This window comes from Cnephaeus nilssonii, assembly GCF_951640355.1.
Source record: "Cnephaeus nilssonii genome assembly, chromosome: 6".
NCBI classification, from domain to species: Eukaryota; Metazoa; Chordata; class Mammalia; order Chiroptera; family Vespertilionidae; genus Cnephaeus; species Cnephaeus nilssonii.
The window spans coordinates 61,754,904-61,779,221 of NC_137077.1; the positions used below are offsets into that span (position 1 = coordinate 61,754,904).

General features: G+C 39.9%; 1 protein-coding gene across 8 annotated transcripts in view; it reads right to left on the reverse strand.

The window, feature by feature from the left end:
• GRIP1 (glutamate receptor interacting protein 1) overlaps positions 1 to 24,318 on the reverse strand; it is a 669,876-nt gene that overhangs the window by 102,762 nt on the left and 542,796 nt on the right. For all 8 annotated transcript variants that reach the window (XM_079775184.1, XM_079775181.1, XM_079775185.1 and 5 more), the window contains 2 exons: positions 22,969 to 23,044; positions 20,250 to 20,395 (listed from right to left, as the gene is read on the reverse strand). In XM_079775184.1, coding sequence (XP_079631310.1) covers positions 20,250 to 20,395; positions 22,969 to 23,044 — 222 coding nt within the window. The remainder of the gene's footprint in view (positions 1 to 20,249; positions 20,396 to 22,968; positions 23,045 to 24,318) is intronic.

Here is a 24,318-nt window from a genome sequence, read left to right on the forward strand (position 1 = left end):
ACAGTACATGACAAGGGAATGGCAGTGACAGTGAGACCTACGGGGGTCTGAGTAGGCTGAGCATGGTGGTTGGGATGCGTGCGTTAGGTGAGATAGAATTTTATCTTAAGATCTTGCCGAAACCGGTTTGGCTCAATGGATAGAGCGTCGGCCTGCGGACTCAAGGGTCCCAGGTTCGATTCCGGTCAAGGGCATGTACCTTGGTTGCGGGCACATCCCCAGTAGGAGGTGTGCAAGAGGCAGCTGATTGATGTTTCTCTCTCATCAATGCTTCTAACTCTCTATCCCTCTCTCTTCCTCTCTGTAAAAAATCAATAAAATATTAAAAATAAATAAATAAATAAAAATATCTCTCAGCTGCCTCTATTTTCATGGGCTCTAGGAAAACAACAAACTATTTTAGCAAGTACGGCTTTCCAGCATTACCCATGTGGCAGTTCCTTTGTGCATCACAGAAGGGGACCTACAAATGTTAACGTTTAGTGATCATTAGCCTTCTCTGGCAATTGCTTTCCATAATAAATGTCTCTCCACAATAACATCAAGACGCTCATGCTGCCTTGTGGTATTAAGCCTATTTCCCTAGCTGCCACCCAATTTCATCTTCAGAGGGCCTTAGGAAAAACAGGAGTCCAAAAGCCCTGGCTTTATTCCAAGATGTCTAATGAGATGCACAGGAAAAGAAAAAGCAAGCAGACAGGGTGGATGAATGGGGCACGCTGATTTAAGAAAGTGCACAAGAAAAAAAAAATGGAGTGTGTCAAAATGAGAAAAATAAACAGAAGAAACATGAGGAAGAAATCATCAAGAACCCATCCCCTGACAGAAGATTAGTTACTCCTGCTGAAGTGAAGCATGGTTGAGAAAAATGGATCATGCAGATATAAATTCTTCATGGTTAAAGATGTCCCAGTCATTAAGATATTTGCACCACACTGAAGCCCTTGCATGCGGTGTTGATTTATAGGACACGTAATTACATAGGATATGCTGATGGCTGTTTGCATGGGAAAACACACTGGATTTTTATTTTGTTAATCAGTTTTCCCACCCTGAGCCCGCATTTCAATCAGAGTACACGCTTGGTTAGAACCTCCCAGAGGGTGGCAGAAAGACTGTGTGTGGTCAGGCCAGCTTTCCCTGCCTTACATTCCTGCCAATAAAAAGTACCTTTCGGGCGCTTTTCAACTCATCCGTTAGTTAAAAGTATTTTTATTAGTGATAGTCTGTTCATACAATGCTACTAATAATTTCAATGCTTTTCAGATGAGCTAAACTTTGATAAATTTTCTTGTTAACTTAAAAAAAAGGCCAACTTGTTTCAGTCTATTGACATATACTACTTGGGAAATATTCCGGTAGAACAAAAAGTATACCTTCCATGTTCAAGTGAGTTTTATCTTAAATCCTAAGTCTTTCTGGGGGAGTTAAAGGAGACAACTTGAAAAATTACTATATTGTAGGAAGAGTCCAAAGCAAGGAGCACTCAAAAATAAGTCCCATGTCAACTTGAACTTGGCTAAAGCATGACTGGTGATTAACTCTCATTTTCCTAATCAGGCTCACCCTAGTCATTTTATTAACTTTGGAATGTCTTCAATTTCTCCATGCTCCCCCCACCCATTTTACATGACAGATTTTTTTTTGTAGCCTGCTTATTGGGTTACAGTGTGTTTTTAAAATTTTATTGAAGTGAAAGAAACATTCAGAGAAATACATAAATCATAAGTTTGCAGTTGTTAAATTTTCATAAGCTGAACACATCAGTGTAACCACACCCTGATCTAGAAATAAAACATTACCAGCATCAAAGAGTCCCCCCACCATATACTCCTTTAAATCACTCCCCTGTCCCACAGGTAACTTCTAACAGCATAGGTTACTACTGTTTACTCTTATGCTTTTTAAAAAAACAGACTCAGTTCATACTCTTCTGTATCTGGCTACTTTTGCTCAATATTATGTTCATGAGATTCATGCATATGGTTGGAGTAGTTTTAGATCATGCACATTCTCATCTATAATAATAAAAGCATAGTATGCTAATTAGACCAGACATCCTTCTGGATGACCTTCTGGACAAAGCTGGGGCTACGAGGGAAGCCCGGGTCCTGGGTGCCAGAGGGAAGCCAATATCAGCAGTTGGGGGAAGGAAGGCCTACTCTTGTACAAATTTTGTGCATTGGGCCTCTAGTTGCTATATAATATTCCATTGGGTGAATGTGCTATAATTTATCCCTTCTACTACTTAGGTGTTTTCTGGCTAAGACAAATATTATTACTATGAATGTTTTGGGTTATACTTTTATAAGCACAGGTATGCATTTCTGTGGGAGTCATGACCAGGAGTGGCACTGTGGGGTTGTAGGCTATGAATATGTTCAGCTTAAGTAAATACTGTCAAAGAGTTTCCCAAAGAGTTGTATGGATTTACCTTCTCACCAGCAGGAAAGGAACTTTCAGCTGCTCTACATGTTTGTCACCTCTTGCAGTCTTTCCTATTGTGGGACTCAGGTGGGTATGCAGTGGCATCACATTGTGGTTTCAATTTGCATTCCCCTGACTAAGGTGCTGAGCAATCTTTCATGGCTTATTAGTCATTTGGATATCCTTTTATATAGTATCTGTTCAAGTTTTTGTCCCCCCCGCCCCCAACTTTCTATTAGGTTATCTGGCTTATTGATTTGTGGGAATTAACAAACATTTGATGAGTCCTTTATTGGATATATAGTTTGTAAATATATTTTCAAGCCCCTGTGTGGCTTACTATTTCAGACTCTTAATGATCTCTTTAAATAAAGAGAAGTTCTTAATTATTATTTTTTTATGTTAGTAGTTTATGTGTTCTGTTTAAGAAATCTTTCCTTACTATAAAGTCATGATGATGTTCTCCTATGCATTTCCAACAGGCCTGATTATCTAATATTCACCTTTATATCAGTAGCCCATCTGAATTGGTTTCTATGTCTGGTGTGGAGTAGGGTCACAATATATTTTATCTACATGGATATAACTGACCTATCATCAGTTTTTGAAAAGACCATTCTTTCCTCACTCCATTTATTATCACCTGTCATAAACTAGATGGCTATATATGTACTAGAGGCCCGGTACACGAAATTCATGCATGGAGGTTGCGGGGGGGGGTCCCTCAGCCTTGCCTGCACTCTCTCGCAATCTGGGATCCCTCTAGCAATCTGGGACCGCTGGCTCCTAACCACTTGCCTGCCTGCCTGATCACTCCTAACCACTCACCTGCCTGCCTGATCGCCCCTAACTGCTCACCTGCCTGCCTGATCACCCTAACTGCCACTACCTCAGCCCCTGCCGCCATGGTTTCATCCAGAAGGACATCTGGAATGATGTCTGGAAGGTCGTTAGGCTGTCCGGTCTAATTAGCATATTACACTTTTATTATTATAGATAGTTCTGTTTCTGGACACTGTTCTATTCTATTGGTCAATCTGGCTGTTGTTCTTAATGACTTTTTACTAGATCTTGACATCTGGTCCTGTAAGAGCTCTGGTTTTGTTGTTCTTCAAGATGGCACTGGCTTCCCCTGGCCCTTTGCAGAGTGATGTTTTACTATGTATCAGTTCAGAGAAAACTAGAACCCAGTAACTAAGTAAGTGAAGGAGTTTAGGCCCCTGGCTAAAGAAATCTATGAAATAACCGTGACAGGATTTACATGGTAGGCTTCAGTATTAAATATGATAGACTGACATAGTATTTATAGATATTTAAACATGTTTTGCAGAATACTAACAAAAGTTCTCCAACTTAAAATTTTAGGGTTCTTGTTCTTAAATTTTAAACTTGTAAAAGAGAGAATAAAATAAGTCAGGTCACAACATTTTTTGAAGAAGTATCTGAGCTCCGACATGGTGATGCTGGGACGCACTCTGTAGACAAGGCATGTCCCTTACCACACAAGCTTGGGAAGCTTCCACTTCCACTGTCAGCACGAATGTGAACACTTTTAAAAAGGGCATAACTCTGTCTACCAGAAGCAAGCTTCCAGAAAACGCACAAAATTTATGTCCCATTTGCTTTAAAAAGTATAAACAGCCCAATGACTCTGGCATTTAAGTGACCCATATCAATGGGGAAGTAGACACATTGGCCACAGAGTAAACAATCCTTTGCGCTGACTATTAAAAGATTTGGCATATACACAGGGCTACTGCATAATCATCATATTCATATCATCACTCTCCAGAAAGTCTGATTCCTCCTCACTCTAAAAATAGTCCCTGTCAGGCTTTTCTAAGCTGGATAAGTGATCCACACAGAAAAGAGAATGAATCTCCATCAGATTCTGCTGAGGCAGAGAAACTAAAGCAGGAGTAAGTGTCTGCCAGCCTGGAAAAGAGTTCTTACTGCTCAGGATTCTAACCTCCCGAGACGGGGAGGAGATGTCCGTCAGCAAGAGGCCAGGACTCAGTAGCAAATGCAGACTCTCTCAGGAATCCTGTGCTAGACAAGGCTTTATCTTTACAGTTAAAAAAAAAAAAAAGGACCCTGGTTCTCAAGGATCCAGTTCTGAAATAAGACAAACAGATAACAAACAGGCCAATATCCTAAAAGCAATTTACTTGTAAGTTGCCAAAAATATACTTAGAAATATTTAAAGCATCTATATTACTGACTGACCTTGGTTTTTCACAGGAGGTAAAACAAAACAAAACAAAAACAAAAAACACTGGGCAAATGTACAGGCCTAAAGACGTGGCTAGGTAAAAAAGGAAAACCAACTTGGCCACTAGGTATTAAAATCACCGATGTCCTGTCGATAAAGAAGCAAAGGAAGTCTGACCAGAGCCCCCCTTCCCGCACCCAAAGCTTGGTGGCAGGGGGGTGGGGGGGCAATGTGACCACTGAGCATTGGACAGGAATAATAAGCACACAGTCCACTGTCTTGAATTTGTGGGTCCTCAATAAATACTCATGTGTTAATCATAAAACAAATGAAATTTCTAATTGGAAATTTTGACATATAGCTGGAAGGGATAGAAAATAAATTGGATGTTGGATGTCAAAAATCAGGATCTAAAAAAGTTTTGACAGGTTGGGATGATATTTAGAAATTATTATTTAATAGGGTAAGTGATTATATGCCTTACGTTTTTACTGTGAGTTATGCAACAACCCTCTGGGATGGGCCGGGGCCCGGGGAATTTTAAATGCAGTGAGGCTGGGGGCTCCGGCTTTGGGCTGTAGGCGTGGCTGGCCAGAGTGGTCTATAACTAGAGATGTTTAAACAGAGCTTGGTAAAGAACGCCCTGAGGGATCCCAGGGTTGGGTAGTGGCACAGGGAAATAATGCTGGGCTTCAGTGATTGTGGCACGCTCCTAACTCTGGCGAAGACCATCTCCGGGGAGCCCACTTGCCTTCGGAAACACCCTTTGAACATCCCATTTTCACCTGTTTGGTTAGATAGGTCTTCTATAGGCATCTATTTCTTGACTAGGTTTTATTTACTTTTTTAAAAAAATGTATATTTTTATAGATTTTAGCGAAGAAGGGAGAGGGAGAGAGAGATTGAAACATCAATGAAGAGAATCATTGATGGGCTGCCCCCTGCACGCCCCAACTAGGGATCAAGCCCGCAACCCAGGCATGTGCCCTGACTGGGAATTTGAACTGTGATCTCCTGGATCATACATCGACACTCAACCACTGAGCCAAACCAGCCAGGGCTTATTTACTTATTTTTATGCATTTATTTATTTTCAAAAATGTATCTTTATTGTTGAAAGTATTAGAGATGTCCCCCCCTTTTATCTCCGCCACCCCCTTCCTGGTCAGGTCTTAGGTAGAGCACTCAAACATGAAAAATAGCACTTTATGCCACTAAAGAAAACTACCACTGACAGAAACCGAAAGATCACCTGAAATACTTCAAAAGACCGAAGTAGAAAACTTCCCGAACCAGCACACACAGCAGAAAGAAGAGCCAACTAGTTCTGTGGGGGACTTGAGGATCATGGAGTCCAAGTCCATTCTGCACATGTTTGTAGAATTAAGGAAGCCGAGCGCCTTTGCCAAAGGACAAGAGTTAACAGACCATTCCATTAAAACCCTTCGTTTATGGAACTGATTTTGATGATGGCGCTATAATATCACTCATGAGATCTCTAATACATTAAGAAGTGAACACAGACCCTACTTTTGGGGTACACTTGTGGTCTTTTCCTGGGCTATCTATTCCTCTCCTCTCTGGAGACAAGCGAGATCCTAACACTGTGGTTCATTACGGAAATCTGAGCTGCAATGCTGGGCCTGGGAAAATGTGAAGATGTCTTTGGGTCTGGAGAGAGTAAAGAAAAAAAAAAGGTAGAAGGATTCCTGGAAAATTATGCCTCATTCCCTTAGCTTTACCATAATTTGAATCAATAAAAATGCCTGAATGATTAAACACCAGTAGATAATTAATTCAGTGTCTCACTTTCTTCCTTCTTATTCAGAACTCTCTTAGGGTGCTTAGTGTTAAATATTTGATGTTCTGAGATTTTTTTTCTTGCTCAGTAATGCACGTAGGCCTAAAACAATTACATTTTAGATGATTAGACTTCACTTTTATTTTTAAATACTCCCTGTAAGACTTTTATTTTTGAAAGGCTATTAACTGCCTGAGTCATCCATTTCAATGGCAGAATCTTAAGTTTAGAACAAACAAAGATACATTCCATTACTTTTTGTGCTTTCAAAATGTTCATCCACACTTAAAACATTTATTGTTTCATATATTGGCTATAATAACTCTCAATCTTCTGTGGGTATATTACCAGATTTGTGAGATCAATCTGGGTTTGGTTTAATCCTGGCTAGGTTTAACACGATGTGATGTGTGTGATACTGGGCAATTTGTGTAACCTCTTCAAGACAGTTACTTCATCTATAAAAAATAAGGATAGTCATGTATATGTCACAGGGTTACTATGACAATTAGAGTTAATAAAATGCATAGAGTATACCTTGCACAATGCTTGGCGGAAATCAACCACACAAATTGTTGGTTCTCTTCTAGGGTTAAACTCAGGGCCTGTTGATGCTGCTCAATTAATTTCCTAGCTGATGTGAAAAATTACTTTCTTTAGTTGGCCAGAGAAAGCTCGAGAATACTTAAGTAAAAAAAAAAAAAATTCTTTATTTATCTGCCAGCACTTTAAGTTAGTGTCTGCCTCTATGGAAGATGTGTAATATTGTCCTTAAGAGAAAGTTATAACAGAGAGAGAGAAAGTACGCTGAAGGGGGAGCTAGATAGTGTTCTAGTATATCATGAGTTAGATTTTCATGTGTCGTTTCGCTTACTTAGCTTTAAGTGTTGTAAATGATTTCAATATTACTCTCTCTGCAATTTCAACTTATCTATACTGCTATGGATTGAGTTTTACAATCTATAACTAGTGAATCCATATCTTGGGCAAGATACTAAAAAAACACCAACACGTAGAGCCTCTGAACTACACAAATTATAAAAAATAAATTAATTTTTTCGCAGGTAGAATATTTAATACCTTAAGCTTGACTGACCAAGCTAAAACCTAGCTCAGGCCCCCGTCTGCCCTCCTGAGGGTGAGAATTCTGCTGGAGAGGCTGCCAAGCTTTTACTATAATTCTGCTTGGACAGTAAGACAAGTGAAGCAGACTCTGCAAGGTGAATGTACCACTCAGCACAAAACTGTCTTTCAAGTTGCTCAACAGATTTGTTCAAGGTAAGGAAGTGCCTTGTGAGAAGAGGCTCCAGAGTACCCTAAGCATGTCTACACTCTGAGACAGCTCAGTAGAGTCTGTGACAAAACTTCAAAGGGGTCCTAAGAAATAGGCAGCCAACAGTGACGAACCAAAGTGCATGCAACGAAAGGCCAGTGGGATTTCACAGGAGTGCAGCTGAAATATCACTGGAGTGCTTCACCCAATTCATTGAGTTAATGATAACCACTCCTTGCTACTCTCTGAGACAGAGTGCGTGGCTTAGTAGCTATAGGCTTAACCATGCCAGGATGAGAGAGTCCAGTGGGCCAAAATGTCGTGTCAAAACTCTGCTTGTTCAAATATATGATGCTTATCTGAAACTACAACTATGGGTGGCTAATAGAATCTTCCTTGTACCTGTGCCTACAAGGCTCAGGCCTCTGTGGAAGGTATGGGATACGGCAGGGTTTGGACAATAAGTATGGATGATACAATAGATTTACATCTCTGATTAGCAGTAATAGCTGAAACTAAAGAGAAGCTGGGGAATCCTCAAATGACCTACAGAACAACAAGCTTTCAACCGGCCAAGATACTAGAGCAGGACACCTTTCAAAAGCTCCATTTTTAGGGACTTTTATCATGAAGACTCATACTTGCTGTTTTGTTAAAACAAGGTTCTTCTAACATAAGAGGGCTGGACCCAGGGTGACACAGGCCATTCTGATCCTAGTACTTCCCAATATTCAAAGAATGGGAGAGAAATCATTTGTTGCTTGTATACCTTCTTTGGAGAATCTAGTGTATTTTTTCAGAGTCTTAATCTCTAGGCTAACATTTACTCTTAGAGTTTGGAGCTATGGTGTTCCTGAATCACTGGAAATAGCTAATGAACAACCGGGCAGGAAATCAACTGTGAGTGTGGACCAATGAGTCATGGAAAACCCTTCCATGCAGTTCTCTAAGATTCAGGCACCATGATGCTTTTATTTATAACCTGGAGAAAATGCTTTTTGAAGGGAACTGAAGGGAAGGAGAGTGAAAGGCAAGGGTGAGGGGAAAGAGGAGTGAGGGAAAGGAAGAAGGAATGCATAACAATATCCAAATATGAATATATATTGGCTACTTAGGCCTTTATTACATTTTACTACTATCTTTGGAGTTCAGAGAAAAGTAACTATTTACCCTTAATTTTGCAAGATGAGAAGACTATCTTACCGGTAAATTAGGATCATACTGGTGATAATTATTGTAAAGGAAAAGTAAGGGCAAGTAAAACAGGAAGACCTAATTTAGGTAGGGTATCAGGAAAGTTTGAGGAAGTGACATTTAGGCTGAGACATTAAAGGATATGCACACAATGGCTGGGTAAAAAATGTGTGTTTGTACATGTGCAAGGGTTGGAGAATCACTTCTGAGGCAGAGGGAAGGGAATGTGCAACATTCCTGAGGAGAGGAGGCAGGTATGGGGGAGGAGCTTAAAAAAAAGCCTTGGGACTCAAAGAGAGGTGAGCCACAGGCAAACTGAAAAGCTGAAGTAGGAGAGGCCGCTCTAGAGACCAAACATGCAGGGACTCACACGCACAACACAGAGTTTAATTTTATTCAAAATATAGTGGGACGACACTGAATGAGAGGACATGGTTCATTGTATGCTGCATACAAGGCTCTGGGGCTTCCGGGTGAGCAGGGATTTGAATGGAAGTGGGCATCAGAGTGCAGATAGACATGAGCTGGGAGGTGACTGCAGTTCTCTGGGAGAGAGGGTGGCATCTGTGAGAGAGGCAAGGACAAGTGTGTGGAAAGCAAAACCAGAGACAAGCAGGATGACTAGAGAGAAGAGCTGGGACCCTGTGTAAGTGGAGCTGGGAAAAATGAACAATGACCCAGACTTTTTTTTTTTAATCCTCACCTGAGGATATTCTTTCCATTGATTTTTAGAGATTGGAAAGGAGGGAAAGAGACAGAGAGAGAGAAACATTGATGTGAGAGACACACATTGACTGGTTGCCTCCTGCACATGCCCTGACCAGGGCCAGGTATCGAGCCTGCAACAGAGGTACTTGCCCTTGACTGGAACCTGTGACCCTTCAGTTCAAGGAGCTCTAACCACTGAGCAAAACCAACTATGGCCAGATTTTTGATTTGAGAACTGCTCAGATAGAAGCACTAAAGCCTGAGATGGGAAAGATGGGACAGAAACAGGGTAAGGAGAGAATTTGAGTTCAATTCTAAACATTTAGTTTTAAGAAACCTATATAATAAAAGCCTAATATGCTAAGTGTCCAGTCGTCCAGTTGTCCATTCAACCAATCAAAGTGTAATATGCTAATGATATGCTAAGGCTGTTCAACTGCTCACTATGACGTGCACTGACCACCAGGGGGCATACAGTCAACCAGTCAACCAGTTGCTATGACATGTACTGACCACCAGGGGGCAGATGCTCCAACCAGTAGGTTAGCTTGCTGCTGGAGTCTGGCCGATTGGGAATGAGCGAGACAGGCCGGACATGCCCTGGAGCCCTCCCGTGGTCCCTCCCCAGCTGGCCAACCTCCTGCATCTCTCCCCAGCCCCAATCATGCACTGGTGGGATCCCTCAGCCTGGCCTGTGCCCTCTCGCAATATGGGATGTCGGAGAGCTGGTTTCAGCCTGATTCCACAAGCATAAAAGGCTAAAATGCAAATTGACTGAACAGCTGAATGACTGGTTGCTATGACACACACTGACCACCAGGGGGCAGACTCTCAATGCAGGAGCTGCCCCCTGGTGGTCAGTGCGCTCCCACAGGGGGAGCACTGCTCAGCCAGAAGCTGGGCTCACGGCTGGTGAGCGCAGTGGTGGTGGTGGGAGCCTCTTCTGCCTGAGGGCTCCCGGACTGCTAGAGGGCACAGGCCGGGATGAGGGACCCCCACCCCCACCCCACCCCGAGTGCATGAGTTTCATGCACCAGGCCCTAGTTATCATATAAGTGTTGCATTAAGACAGCTCTGATGGTTAAACAGGAATTGAACATAACAGTTTGAATTCTGGCTCTGTTATTCTTTACCTATGCAAGTTATTTTATCTTCTCTGATTCCACAAATAGGTAATACCTAGGGCTATCTCTTATGGTAAGAACACAATGTTTATAAAGGGCCTTGAACATAAAAGATACGTAGTAACTGGAAGCTATTATGACTGTAAGTTGCTAATAGCAGTATATTATTTTAGAGAAAAGACTGAGTTTTGACTTTGGCACTTATAACCTGTCATCTAAGCAAATAATTTACCTTGGATTTCTAATTTTTAAAACACCTAATACCTTCCTTTCCTATATCTCAAGGTAAATAAAACAATAATTATGACTTCAACATTTAGCCTTGAACCTATAGGTCCCATTGATAGGTGTCAAGAAGTCATGGAATGAAAGACTCCTTTTTGAGGGAACCCTCATGCACTGTTGGTGGGAATGCAGACTGGTGCAGCCGCTATAAAAAAACAGTATGGAATTTCCTCAAAAAATTAGAAATGGAACTGCCTCATGATCCAGCAATTCTACTTGTGGAAATTTATCCAAAGAGACCCAAAATACTAGCTCGAAAGAACATATGCTCCCCTATGTTCACTGCAGGGCTGTTTACAATAGCCAGGCTGTGGAAGCAACCCAAGTGCCCACCAACGACAAGTGGATAAAAAATTAAGCGGTACATATATCTAATGGAACATTACTGAGCCATAAAAAAAAAAAAAAAAGAAATCTTACCATTTGCGACAGCATGGATGGACGTACGTGAAACAAGTCACACAAAGAAATACAAACACCATGTGATTTCACTTATATGTGGAATGTAAAGACCAAAATAAACGAACAAACAAAATAGAAAGGCAGGGACTGGGTGAAAAAGGTGAAGGGATTAAAAAGTACGAATTGGTATTTACAAAATAGTCACGGGATGTAAAGTACAGCATAGGGGAATATAGTCAATATTATTTAATTATGTATGGTGCCCGGTAGGTACTGGAAATATCAGGGGGGCCCCTTAGTAAAGTATACGATTGTCTAACCACTATACTGTACACCTGAAACTAAAACAAAGTAATACTCAACGTAACTGTAATTGAAAAATAAAATAAAATAACTTAAAAAAGGAAGACTCTCTTTTTGTACCACAAGAAGGAGAAGATTAGGCATATTCACAGCCTGTGACCGCAGGAGCTGTGGGAAAAGCAGCACCGCGAAGGGAACAGCGGGTTGCGGGGAAGGCCTTATTCAAGGCCAGTCTCATACACGTTCACTGAGAAGCACCAAAACTTCCCTAAAGTATTCCAATGTGAACGCCAGAGTTCTCATGCACTATTCTAGGAATGTGACCTTCCACGCTGAACATTAAATTTGTGGTGACCCTGGAGCCTGTAAAACCCTGTCCGTTTAACAAAACAAAAACAACCCAAAACAAAACAAAAGAAAATGCCAACACACAAAAAAGGAAGCTTGGTTCCCTTAACAGCGAATGGATAAGCTAGGACAGTGGTGTGAAGTGCACTGTTAACACAATGAGGCGTAGAAAGTTAGTATCCAACCACAGAGAAAAGGAATCCTGATTAGTACCTGGGCAGTACTCTAAATAGATGGTCAAGATCTGACCTTATGACCCATCTAAGTGTTTGCCTGCTACTCCTCTCAAAAGGAAAAGCAATTCTCATCTACCTAATACATGTACACGATCCCAGAGAAACTTACCATGCAAAGGCAGAGTTCCCCTGACAAAGTTCAGTCAGCTTTTCAGTTTTCTATAATACACTACAATTAAAAGGCTAATTTTCCCCTTAAGGGACATGGTTAATTTTAGAAGCATAATATTCAATCTGAGGGAATTTAAAACAACGTTTTATTCATTTATTAAATGTCTCAGAATGCCAAGAACAAGATCCTCGCAGATAATGGCTTCACAGCAGCATGTCGGCCTTATGCCATGACAAGAATGCTGGGAAATAATCCGTGGGACATTTATAACTGTTAATGGGACTGCTGGGTTTCATGCCATTAACAAGGGAAATGACCAACTTTCCTTTTTAGTTGGCAGTTTTAGCTGTAACCATTTTAATTCAGTCTGAACTACAGTTAAATGTTACCTTTAAACTATTTTTATTGATATTATTTGACTTTGGAGCTATGTCAATGAAAAAGAAGTGGTGATAACTTCTCAATCCTCTTTGAGAAGTTACTAAATTCCAGGAGTCACAGAATATTAGAGCCAGAAGGACCTTTGAGATAATGTAGTCTAGCCTTCTCATGTCACAGGTGAGGAGCAGTGGTACAAAAGATTTAAAAGATCCTGCGGATTCTCTCACAATGGATTTCACTTAAAATACAGTCAAATGGGCTGTTAGGGAAAAGGTAGATGTTAAGTTACAAAGACATGTGACTCCTGCTCCCATACCACTCCTCATCTCCTTGGCACCTAGTAGAACACTAAACCTCTAAGAGGAATGAGCTCCTGAGTGGTAGTCTACAGTATTTTATATTGTTACCTTCGTGTTACTGAGGTATTAAAAATATTAATGGGTACCTTTTACACTAAAATTAGACTATCCAAATGACTTCAAAGACCTAGAAACTAATGATTAACTTATTAGGGATGAGCCTTCTCGGTTCCTATCTTCCCCAAGCCCAAGGAAACAATCAGGTGTTCCAAAAGTGAGAGAGCAGGCCCAGCAGGGACAGAATGGGGCCAACAGGGGCTCACCCGAGAGAGACTGAGAGAGTGGGCTGTGCTAATGGGTTGGGTTGAGTATCTCAGCTCTCAACTCTATATTTTGCCCAAAAATTTTACATTCCTTCCAGGAGCCCTGACATACCTATTTTAGGAAATGAGAGATTAGACAGAGAAAAATGTTGAATACTTGCAACATTCCTGAGAAACTACACACCCCAGATTGGTTAGGCTGGCTGAAACAGAAAGGTGATGGTGTGGAGCAAGGGTCACCACCCCAAATGCCTGCAGGGGACAAGCATAGAGGTGGACCTGCTGTAGGGTGTTGGTGTCAGGGAAACAATGTGGACCAACTGGAGAGAGTATTTCCAAAGAGGCAACACGAGACTCAACTCAAGCCAATGGTTATATGCAGGAAGCCTGGCCCAGTGATATCAAATTGTTAAGAGCAGCCAGATATTTACGTTTTTAAAAATGAAAAGCCCTTGTTTTTAAAAGTTGAAAACTAATTACAACTTTTCAGAACCAGGAAAGAAGATCTGAGAGGCAGAATGCCTGTGACAGAATTGAACTTGTGTGTCAAGCCAGGAGACACCTTGGGCTCCCCACTTCTGAAAGCTAATCAGTTGCCTCCGTAAGCTACTCTACATTAGGTTTCTACGATTTGTACATGACTGAGCTATTTATTGTTCCTCATTTTCTCAAATGAAGACACATCTATTTAGCTTTATCCTAGAGTGACAAAAACTTATCTGAATATAAGCCTATAAACTTTAAGTTTTAAACATTCTTTGATAAATTTAATTCCTTTGTACTTCTAAATATCTCCTGGTTTCCTTTAAGGATTAATAGTTTTATTTTAAATGTTTAATTATTGAGGATTTTGCTATCCCGATGAGCTGAATAAGAAAAATATCATTCTTATTTCCCATTTAAATATCTCATTAAAAGTTAGGTTAAAAAATTTTTTTGTTACATTAATTATTCAATTGTTAAAATTTTTCTCACTTGAGAAAACAAGAGTAGTAAACTATTTTTAATGGAAATTTGATTCCCCAAAAGTTTGAAAGAAATAATTGAGCCTCTCGAGTAACAAGTAGTATATAGAGCTCATTTTACTCCATTTGAAAAAAAAAAAATCCAAAAGTTGCAAAAAAAGAAGACAAAAAGAAAATGTGTTTTTTGTTGTTGTTATAAAATGAAAGGCTGGTTTAAAAGGAAAGGTTAGTTAATATTTGATGAACAATAATTGTAACTGAAAGAACCCAATATTACAATTTTCTAAGGCACTACTTTTACTTCCCTTTTCTCAAATTGTCATTCTCAGTTATTGGACCTTATCTATAACCCTATCTTAACCTAAATTAGGAAAATAGGAATGGGAAAGAAGCAAGGAAGACAAAACAGAGAAAAAGGAATATAACTACAGGGAAATACTAGAAAAACCTCAAGTAAGACAATTAGAATAGAGAAGAATATTGACAAGTGAGAAGCTGAGAGCAGAATATTATAAAGAATGGAGTGGCTGAAAAGGGAAGAAAGAAAGGAAGGGAGATAGTGAGGTTCAGAGTGAGAAAGGAAAAAGTTGAGAGAGAGAGAGAGAGAGAGAGAGAGAGAGAGAGAGAGAGAGAGAGAGAGAGAAGTGAGCACAAGAGTGGTAAAAAAAAAGAGATAGAGAAAGGAACTAAAAAAAGAAATTAAAAAAAAGTTTGGTCATTTGCTGTATAAAGTTAACAAAGCTTATAATATTGCAACAAATGTAGTAGGTAAATAATTTTTCAAAAAATAAATCTGTGTCCTTTTATGGTAATTAGAACCCTTATGCTAAGACTTTAATTTAAAAGTCCTATCCTGAATTCTGGTGTGGAACTGGATACAGAGAGAAGAACAACTAGCCCAGAGCTAGACTAGCATATTTAAAAACTTAATGCATGATATTAAAAAGTCACAAATCAGTGGGTATGTGATAGATTATTTTTGAACTGATCCAGGTATATTGGTAACTATTTAGAAAAATATTATTTAAATCCTAAGCAAAATCCTAGATCCAAAGATAAAAAGAAAAACCAAAACCAAAAGAAAATAAACTTCAATATGTCAAAATAAATTTCAATATGTCAAAATAAAATATATTGGAAATAAGCTACAGAGAAAAGTTTTTACAAAAAACTAATGTCCTTAACATATAAATAGTTTATACAAACCAATTAAAAAAAACAAGTAAGGGCACTTCCAACAGAAAAATGAATAAGGAACACAAGCAGAAAACAGAAAATGAAAATGGCTAGTGCGCATACAAAAAAACTCACTTGCACTATAAGTTTTTTAAAAACGTAAATTAAAATGTAAATGCAACTTTCACTTAACATCAGAATGATTAAACATAATAACAGTCAATGTTGCCAAGCTCTAGTGGGAGAGGTACATTTAAAATACTGCTGGTATTAATATAAAATACAGGGCAGGGCAAAAGTGGGTTTACAGTGGTGAGTATGTGAAACACAGAGTTTATTCTTGCATTATTATTTATTAACTATTATATTACTTTCCATACAAACAACTGTAAACCTACTTTGCTCCACCCTGCAGTGTAATCTTTCTGGAGAACAATTTGAAATTATGTATCAGTTATTTTAAAAATAAATATAGTCTTTGACTTAATGAAATCAGAAATACAGACAAAAATTTGGGTAAAAGGATATTCATTCCAGTTATTTATAATACCAGTCTGTTGGGAAATGGTTACATAAATACACTTATTTTTGGGTGTGAAATGAAGTAGGAATTTAATTAACTTTTTCCCATGAGGCTAACTGACCCAGCATCATTTGCTGACTAGTTCAACCTTTGCCCACTGATACAAGACCATACTTCTGTTTCTGTATCTGGAGTGGCCTTCTAGTCATCCCATTTTCTTCCGTTGGTCTCTTTACCCCACATTAATATTACATACATTCAATGGCACAATTTTAGAATAAGTCTTGATATTGCTTAGAACAAATTTCTCTGCTTTCGTATTGCTTCAAAGTATATTGCTGTTTGTTCCTCCCATCTTTCTTATACCATATACATTTTAGAAAGAGCTTATTAAGGTCCTCTGACCTCAAGATCCTTCTAAGACTTTGAATAGAATTACTTTATCAATACATTTGAGAGAAGTGACATCTTTCAGATATTAATATTTCTCATTTAAGAACATGATACAGTAAACTCTCGATTTTGCGGACTTCAATTTAGTAGACTTCGGATTTAATGTATAAAATTTCTGGTCCATATGTCATATGGGAAAATGAACACCCTGTTAATTTTAAAATTCTTTAAACCAAGATTTGCTTAAAATTAAATTAACTTTTTTTGGTTATTAATTCACCATTACTTTTGACAAATTTTAGCAAACGGGTCATATGTTGGAAAAAACAATGTAGTAACTTCGCTGACATAAATAAATATTACATGTCTACAACTATAGTCTATGTGTTTAAATCGAAGAGTTACTGCTGGTAAACAATGTTCAGCAAATGATTAGCACATGATCACACCGCATTGTGAGTGATAATTGTTTTTTGTCCCTGGGTGACTTTCTGCAGCAGTTTTAATGTGTGCAGGCTGATGTTCCTTCATGCCCCAGCTGTGTGCATTTGTTTACTGGCGGTGGCTGGTGGATGCTACAGCTATTCAGTATAAATTTAAATTACTGTAATACGTATAGAAAACTTTTTTGTGAAATTAAACTTTTCATACATACTTAATTTTAATTACACAAACATATCTACCTAAGTAAAAACAGATTAACTAATTTGTCAATTTTTACACATATATTTGGAAAATCTACTTTATTATGTAACAAACTTTTGGCTTTAACGGACACCCCCTCACCTAAATTAACCCACTATATTAAGGTTTTACTGTATAGGTCTTCACTTATTTCTGTATTTTTTATGCACTACTATACATATGCTTGATAGTTTTATGCACTACTAATGATGCTTGATAGTTTAGTATATCTACTAGAGGCCCAGTGCAAGAATTTGTGCATGGGTGGGGTCCCTTGGGGTGGCCTGTGGGGATGAGGCCCCAGCTCATGTCCCCAGCCTCGCAGACACGCAGCCCCACCTGGCACCCCTCCGTGGCCTGATGCTGCTCCACCATCCTGTTTGCAGGGTGATCGATTGGGGCTGGGCCCCCCACACAGCTCTTTAGCGCCTGGGAGCCAGGAGGTGGCCCCGCCCCCTGCTGCCCCTACTGGTTGCCATCTGCGGGGTGATCAGGCCCCTGCTTGCACCTGCCTTGGCCTGGAGCCGCCCCCTCACCTGCTCTACCATCCTGCCGTGGTCCCACTCTCGTGAGGGCCCATTGGGGCTGGGAGCACCTCTACTGCTGCCCGCTGCCAGCACTGTGTCGCCCTCCATGTTCCGCGCTGCCCCCTGGTGATCAGTGCACGTCATAGTGAGTGGTCGAACTCCAGGTTGAACAATTTGCATATTAGGCTTTTATTATATAGGCTATATATTCTACATCCTAATAGATTCATATACCTTTTGTTATATTTATTTCTTATAGGAGTCATATTATTTTATTTTTATTATCAATGGTATCTGAAAATTTAACTTTCTGTCCTGGTGGTTTTGCTGTGTGGTTAGAGCATTGGCCCACAGACTGAAGGGTCATGGGTTCAATTCCCTGTCAAGGGCATGTACCTGGGTTGCAGGTTTGATCCCCAGTCCTGGTCAAGGGAGCATGAGGGAAGCAACCGGTTGATGTGTCTCTCTTACATTGATGTTTCTCTCTCTCTCTCTCTCTCTCTCTCTCTCTCTCTCTCTCTCTCTCTCTCTCTCCCTCCCTCCCTCCTTTTCACTCTCTCTAAAAAGCAACGGAAAAAATATCCTTGGGTAAGGACTAAAAAAAATTTTAACTTGCTGTTTTTGGTTGCTATAGAGAAATGCTTTGTATATTAGTCTTATATCTAGCAACTTAGAGAAACTTTTAATGTGTTTCCTTCCTGATAGCCTAATTTCCCCTAGATTAGGGGGGATATCTGAGAACTCTGGAGTGTAAAAACTGTCAAGCATCATTAAGAATGTAAGTGTGGGTTGGGGAGAAGGCAGGCAGATGGATCACCTCATCCCCTCCCAACTGGCAATAATGAGACAGGGAGGAATCTTCTCTGAAGTGCTGCTCACCCCTTTGGGGAGGTAGACTGAAGGCCTTACAGGCTATTGTTGTCTTCAGTTTGGGAGCTGGTTCTTTCCAAGACTTCAGGTTTTAGCCTACCTGTCACCTCTTCAATGACTACCTTATTATTGGAACCTGCCAACCCTCATCTGTGTCTGCCTTTATTCCCTATTACAGAATCCCATTTATGCCCTTCATGGTAGGTAATGGTCACATCTTATGATTGCTTGTTTGGTAAAGTATCTGTTCCCCCACCAATTGTGAGCTTCATAATGACAGACACCAGGTTTGTTATTCTGTATTCCTGGTTCTTCCCACTAAGCTCAATAAATACTTTTAGACTGAACGAATGAGTTAAATATGCCAAACATCTGCTTCAATTTTTAATGTTAACAATGTATTGTATCAACATTTAAAATATATTTACTAGTATAATTTACTTTTGTTTTCACAAATACCTTTTTAAAATAGGCATTACTAGTCCCTATTTGACAAATGAGGTAACTAAGGCATGGGGAAATAAGTAACACGGTCTAAATTATAGCTAGAAATCAGAAAAGTTGAATACAGAAGCCAAATCATCTAACTAAAAATCTAATTTAAAAACCATATAACAAAAGAAAAAAGAGAAAGAGGGAGGCAAGACAAGATAAAGGAAGAATGAATGAAGGGAGAAAAGTTCCTTCATAATTAGGGCACATCATCCTATTTATCCTGCTAAGAACTTATTCGGTCTCACACTTTAAGCCCTTTAGGGAACCTCATACCTTTCTAAGACATTTCATGCTAGGAAGCAAATTAAGAATACTTTTAAGCAATACTATTTTACATTAATCATACAGAGTGGGAATTAGAGGAGTTTGCAGTTATAGAATATGTTTCTTTTTCTGTGCTACATTGCACCAGCATTAAACTTATGGGTAAAGTCAGGTCACATAATCAAGTCTGATAATTGCAAGAAGTACTTATAATATGATTTAAGCTTCAATTTCAGGGTTTCAATTGACTCTCTCATAAGTTTTCTGCCTTAGTCAACATGACACAAATCTTTGGCCCTCACTTAACATTTAAGAGCCACATGAGACTATCTTCCCAGTTTTATTATAGTTATGAGGGTAGAAATAAAGTTACTTCCTATAGGAATCACTATTGAAAGAAAGAATAGGGCACTCAACTTCTGATTTTAATCAATGACATTACATGTCCATTTCCTTGCTTTGTCCCTAAGTCTGATGATGAAATGGTAATTTCCATTAATTCTGATTATCTGGCTTCATATTATGAAGTTACGAAAAAGAAAGGAATCCCCTACTGGGAATATTTACTCTGTAGTAAAAGAAAAAAAACGTCCCCTAAGTTAACAATGCTATTTCTGTGCTTTGGAAGGCAAGAATACTTTCCTGCCAAAGGGTAATCCCTATATAAATGCTGATTGCTAGGTGAAACACGCTGACAGAATGAGACCACCTTATAGAGTCTATGGACACAAGAACTCTAAATTGCTGAAAGGAACCACTCACCTCTTCCTGAACCCAAACAGAGTTGTTATGCTATGGTATTGATGAAATTCTGTCTGCTCCAGGAGGACATAGCAGATCATTCCCATTACAAAGTAGTTTATCGGGGATGGATGATGATATGTACTATAGCTTTGGGATCACAACCGAAGGACTGGCACGTACCCATTACTGAGACGTCGTATTCTATCAGCAGCGTTGCTTCTTGTCCACACTGTTTGAGAATACTCATGGCTTCAGCATGCGTGGTTCCCAGAAGTCGAATTCCATCCACACTGAGCAGCCTATCGCCAGGTTTAATTGTGCCCTCTCTGAAGGGAGAACAGAGGAACAGTCTCTAGCAATTCAGCATGACGGGGCTTAGCGTTAATAGTCACTTAGCCAACATGGTTCTTTCATACACGCTCTGCCATCCACCCCATTTGCATTTCCTTTTAAGCCTCAAGTGTGACAGTAGGAGAGTAAAGAGGTAGCCCTGAACAGAAAATTGCTGCAATATGAAAATCAGTACTAAGAGAATAACTACACATTAGCAAGTAACTAAGTCACCCGCAGTTAACTCTTGGGGTACAAGAGTAATGAAGGCACATTTCTCTCTTCTGGATTTTTGCCCACATGTCTGAAGATGATTTATTAGAGTCCAGGAAATAGCATCCACCTATTTTCCCAAAGCCAGGTGAGCAGAAAAGCCTGCTAGTTCCATTCAATTTATTACCAGTGAACCCAAGCAGGACAGGAATGCTGGTGAAAAATTTCCCTAGTCTATAAAATTTCCTACTGATTTATAAGGCCATTTGGCGATCATTAAATTGATTCAGTTTCACATTCACGGGAAAAGTCGGGCAAATACAGTTCTCCCTGCTGGGACCACAGACTCTCAGGGCACTGGGAGAGATCCCTCAGGACCTAGTGACACCACTAGGGCACAGCTTCCAGATCTTAACCATCCTGCCTCAGGGATGGTCACAGCGATGAGAAAACCAAATAGGGGCCAGGGGGTCCATGAGTCTAGGATTTGGGAAGAATAAAAACGACCTCTTAACTATTTCTCAGCTATATAACGCTCTAACTGTTTTGACTTTAAATGTTTATCTTAAATTCTTAGATTTCCTTTAGTCCTACATTAATTTGGTAATTTGTTGCTCACAAACTAGCCTGCTTCTGATGTTTCTGTTGACTCCAACTTTAAATGGTAGTAAGCAAGAAATGAAAAACCATGAGAAGGGAAAATGCTGGTGCTGACCAGTAGACCCTGAGCGATGGATGAATGGATTACTCCGACACAACATTTGCTGTGAAAGAGAGGGCTAAGGGACTGTCTGGCTAACGTAACTAGACAGCCCTAATTGCCTGTCTCATTAGGTTTTTATTGCAGTTTTTATCTTTAGATACAATCAGTAGGGTGGGTAATCTTGGGAGGACACATGTGTTTACATTGTCCTCTAGGCAAGGGCATCCAGGGATTAAGTATAAGGATTCCAGTAAACTCCTGGGGGTCTGCACATGCACAGACTTGTTTGGAAAGGTCAAGGAATAATTAGGGGCACTGCCTTCGACACTGCACTAAGTCTCCCTTAAGTTGGAATTCTGATAAACAGGGCAGGCGGCCTTCCACACACTTCCCTTTTCTCAGAATGTCCTCCTTACAAACTTTCCAACCAAGCCTCATGCTTCCCCACAGGAAAAAGGCAACATTTCCCTGGAAAATTTGACTTTGTATTCTCTGAAAACGCATATATATTTTAGCACAAGTGAAAAACCAGTGTCTTCATATCCTCTTATTTTATATTAAATATTAATTTTTAAAAAATATATGAGCTCACAGTATGAGCTTGGAAGGAAAATAAACCTACACTAGCTCTTTGATATCCTAGCTGGGAAGTCAGTAACCATGATGGGCCTCAGTTTTGTCGTCTGTAACTGTAGATACAAAGACTTCATTTCATGGGTGGTTGCGAGGATAAAATAAGGTAATGTCTGCCAAGCACTTTGCACAGTTTCTGACACATGGTAAGTGATCAATGAGTAGTACTGATTACTATCACCATTTCTATTGCTGAAGGAAAGGTTTTAAACAATTTTCCTGGTCTGAAACATAGTGGGGTCAGGGGTCACCAGTGCATTTTTCTCCCACCTTTCTTTCCACAACATGTAATGGCAGGAGTTGTGTTCCCCCACCATTATGGGCTCCACTTTTGCTATGGAAATGAATACAAAGGTAAGTATCCCCTGAGATATCTAAGTTGTGATTTTACTTGGGATCCCCCCCCCAGGTTTATGAGATGAAAGCTAAAGGAGCTATCCTTCAGGTACTCAAATTAGCCAGGAAAAGAAAGCACTAGAGACCAACAATACTTCCATTTTGTTAAAAATTACTTCCCTCTGACATTCATTACCATCAACAAAGGGACTAATAATAATGATAAGGATGTTGCTAATAGTAAGACTCGGACCACCACCACCTGTTTTTCCAGGTCAGGAGATTAGCAACTGGAGCTGATGCCCCTCAAGTGCCTGCCTTCAAGGGGCCAGCTGCCTCTTTATCCCAGAGCCACAGCAGGGCCAGTCCCCTGCAATGCACCCACAGCCACAGTCGTTGATAAAACGGGAAACCTTGGAAGATAGCTGTTATCTCCCTTTCACAAAGGAGGAAACTGAGCTCAGAACTGTTGAGTCACTTGCCAAAGACAGGGCAGTAAGTGTGGCATCTAGAGTCGAGCCTTTCCTTTGATTCCGCAGCCTAGGCTAATTCACTTTTCACATTCTCATATATTCAGTTACTATCTATCTTCTGCAATGAAATTTATAACCCATCAACGTCTCTGCCAAAGTCCCTAAGCTTTATTAATCTGTTTGGATAGTGACACAGGAAGATGGAGCTTACCTGTCAGCAGGCCCTCCAGGACGAACACATGTTATCACAACGGGACGAGATTTATTTCTGTCATCGTGTGCTCCCCCTGGCAACGAAAAGAAATACAGCTCCTTTCACAAAAACCTTCACTTACAAAATGCCAGCTGAGAACTTTTGTTGATGTGTGGAGGAAAATGCAAATTTTTTTCTTCTGGCATATAGTGGCCTCAAAAATCTTGTTCATTTTACATAGAGTGTTTTAGACGTCATCATTTCTTCACCTCTCAATAAATATACGACTGTAATTACAGGTGACATAAAATATTGAACTACTAGTGTGACAAGAGCCTCGGCGCATTATCAAGTCCTAGCCGATGAGAACAGCTGCCAGTTATAAACACAGTGCCCGTGGGGATACCTGGTGCTAATTAACCTGGGCTGTGATGCAGGTGAGCAGGTCTACAACCTGACATACAGGAAGAAAAACCTAAAGTGAAAGAAAAGCATCCAAGTACTTAAAAAAGAAAGACAAAAATTTAAGTGGCTGAAGTGGCCTCCGTGAAATGGGCATGTTCAAAATTCCGAGGGTAGATCTGGCAGACTATGTCAAGCCAATTACAAGGCTAAATGGGAACTTTAACTTTGTATAAAATATTCCTCATCAATAATTTTTGGAAACATAGAAGCTTTGAGATAGAAGGTAATGTATTGAAAATCATCCTTTTATCTAGGACACCTTTGTACAACTTGTTTAATCTGAGCTCCCGCAGCATCCACTTGAGACCCACACGGCTCTGCTCACTAGCTTGGAGGCAGCCCATTCCACATATGGACAGACACCAGAAGGTTCTTAACATTCTTCTTTCATCTAGCTTCCTGCAACTTTCATCCTTGCATCTCTGTTCTGTTATCTACAGCAGTAAAAGAAAAATGTATACCCTCACCCAGCCAGTGTGGTTCAGTGGTTGAGCGATGACCTATGAACCAGGAGTTCATAGTTCAAGTCTAGATCAGGTTACATGCCAGGATTGTGGGCTCGATCCCCTGTAGGCGGTGTGCAGGAGGCAGCCAATCAATGATTCTTTCTCATCATTGATGTTGTTCTCTCTCTCTCCCTCTCCTTTCTTTTCTGAAATCAATAAATATGTATATTTTAAAAGTATACTCTCTTCTACAAGTGTTTTCTAAAAGTTGAAATCAATGATTAGCTAAGGCTCATCTTCTTAAGGCTGAACATTTCCAGTTTCTTAACTGTCCTTCATCTGACCTGACTTCCTCATCCATCACCACCTTGGCTGCCCATCTGGGTGGTCTCTAGCTTGCCATTATGTGATTAATATGAATGTTACTGCCAAGTAGTCGTTCCTTAATGTCTTCCTG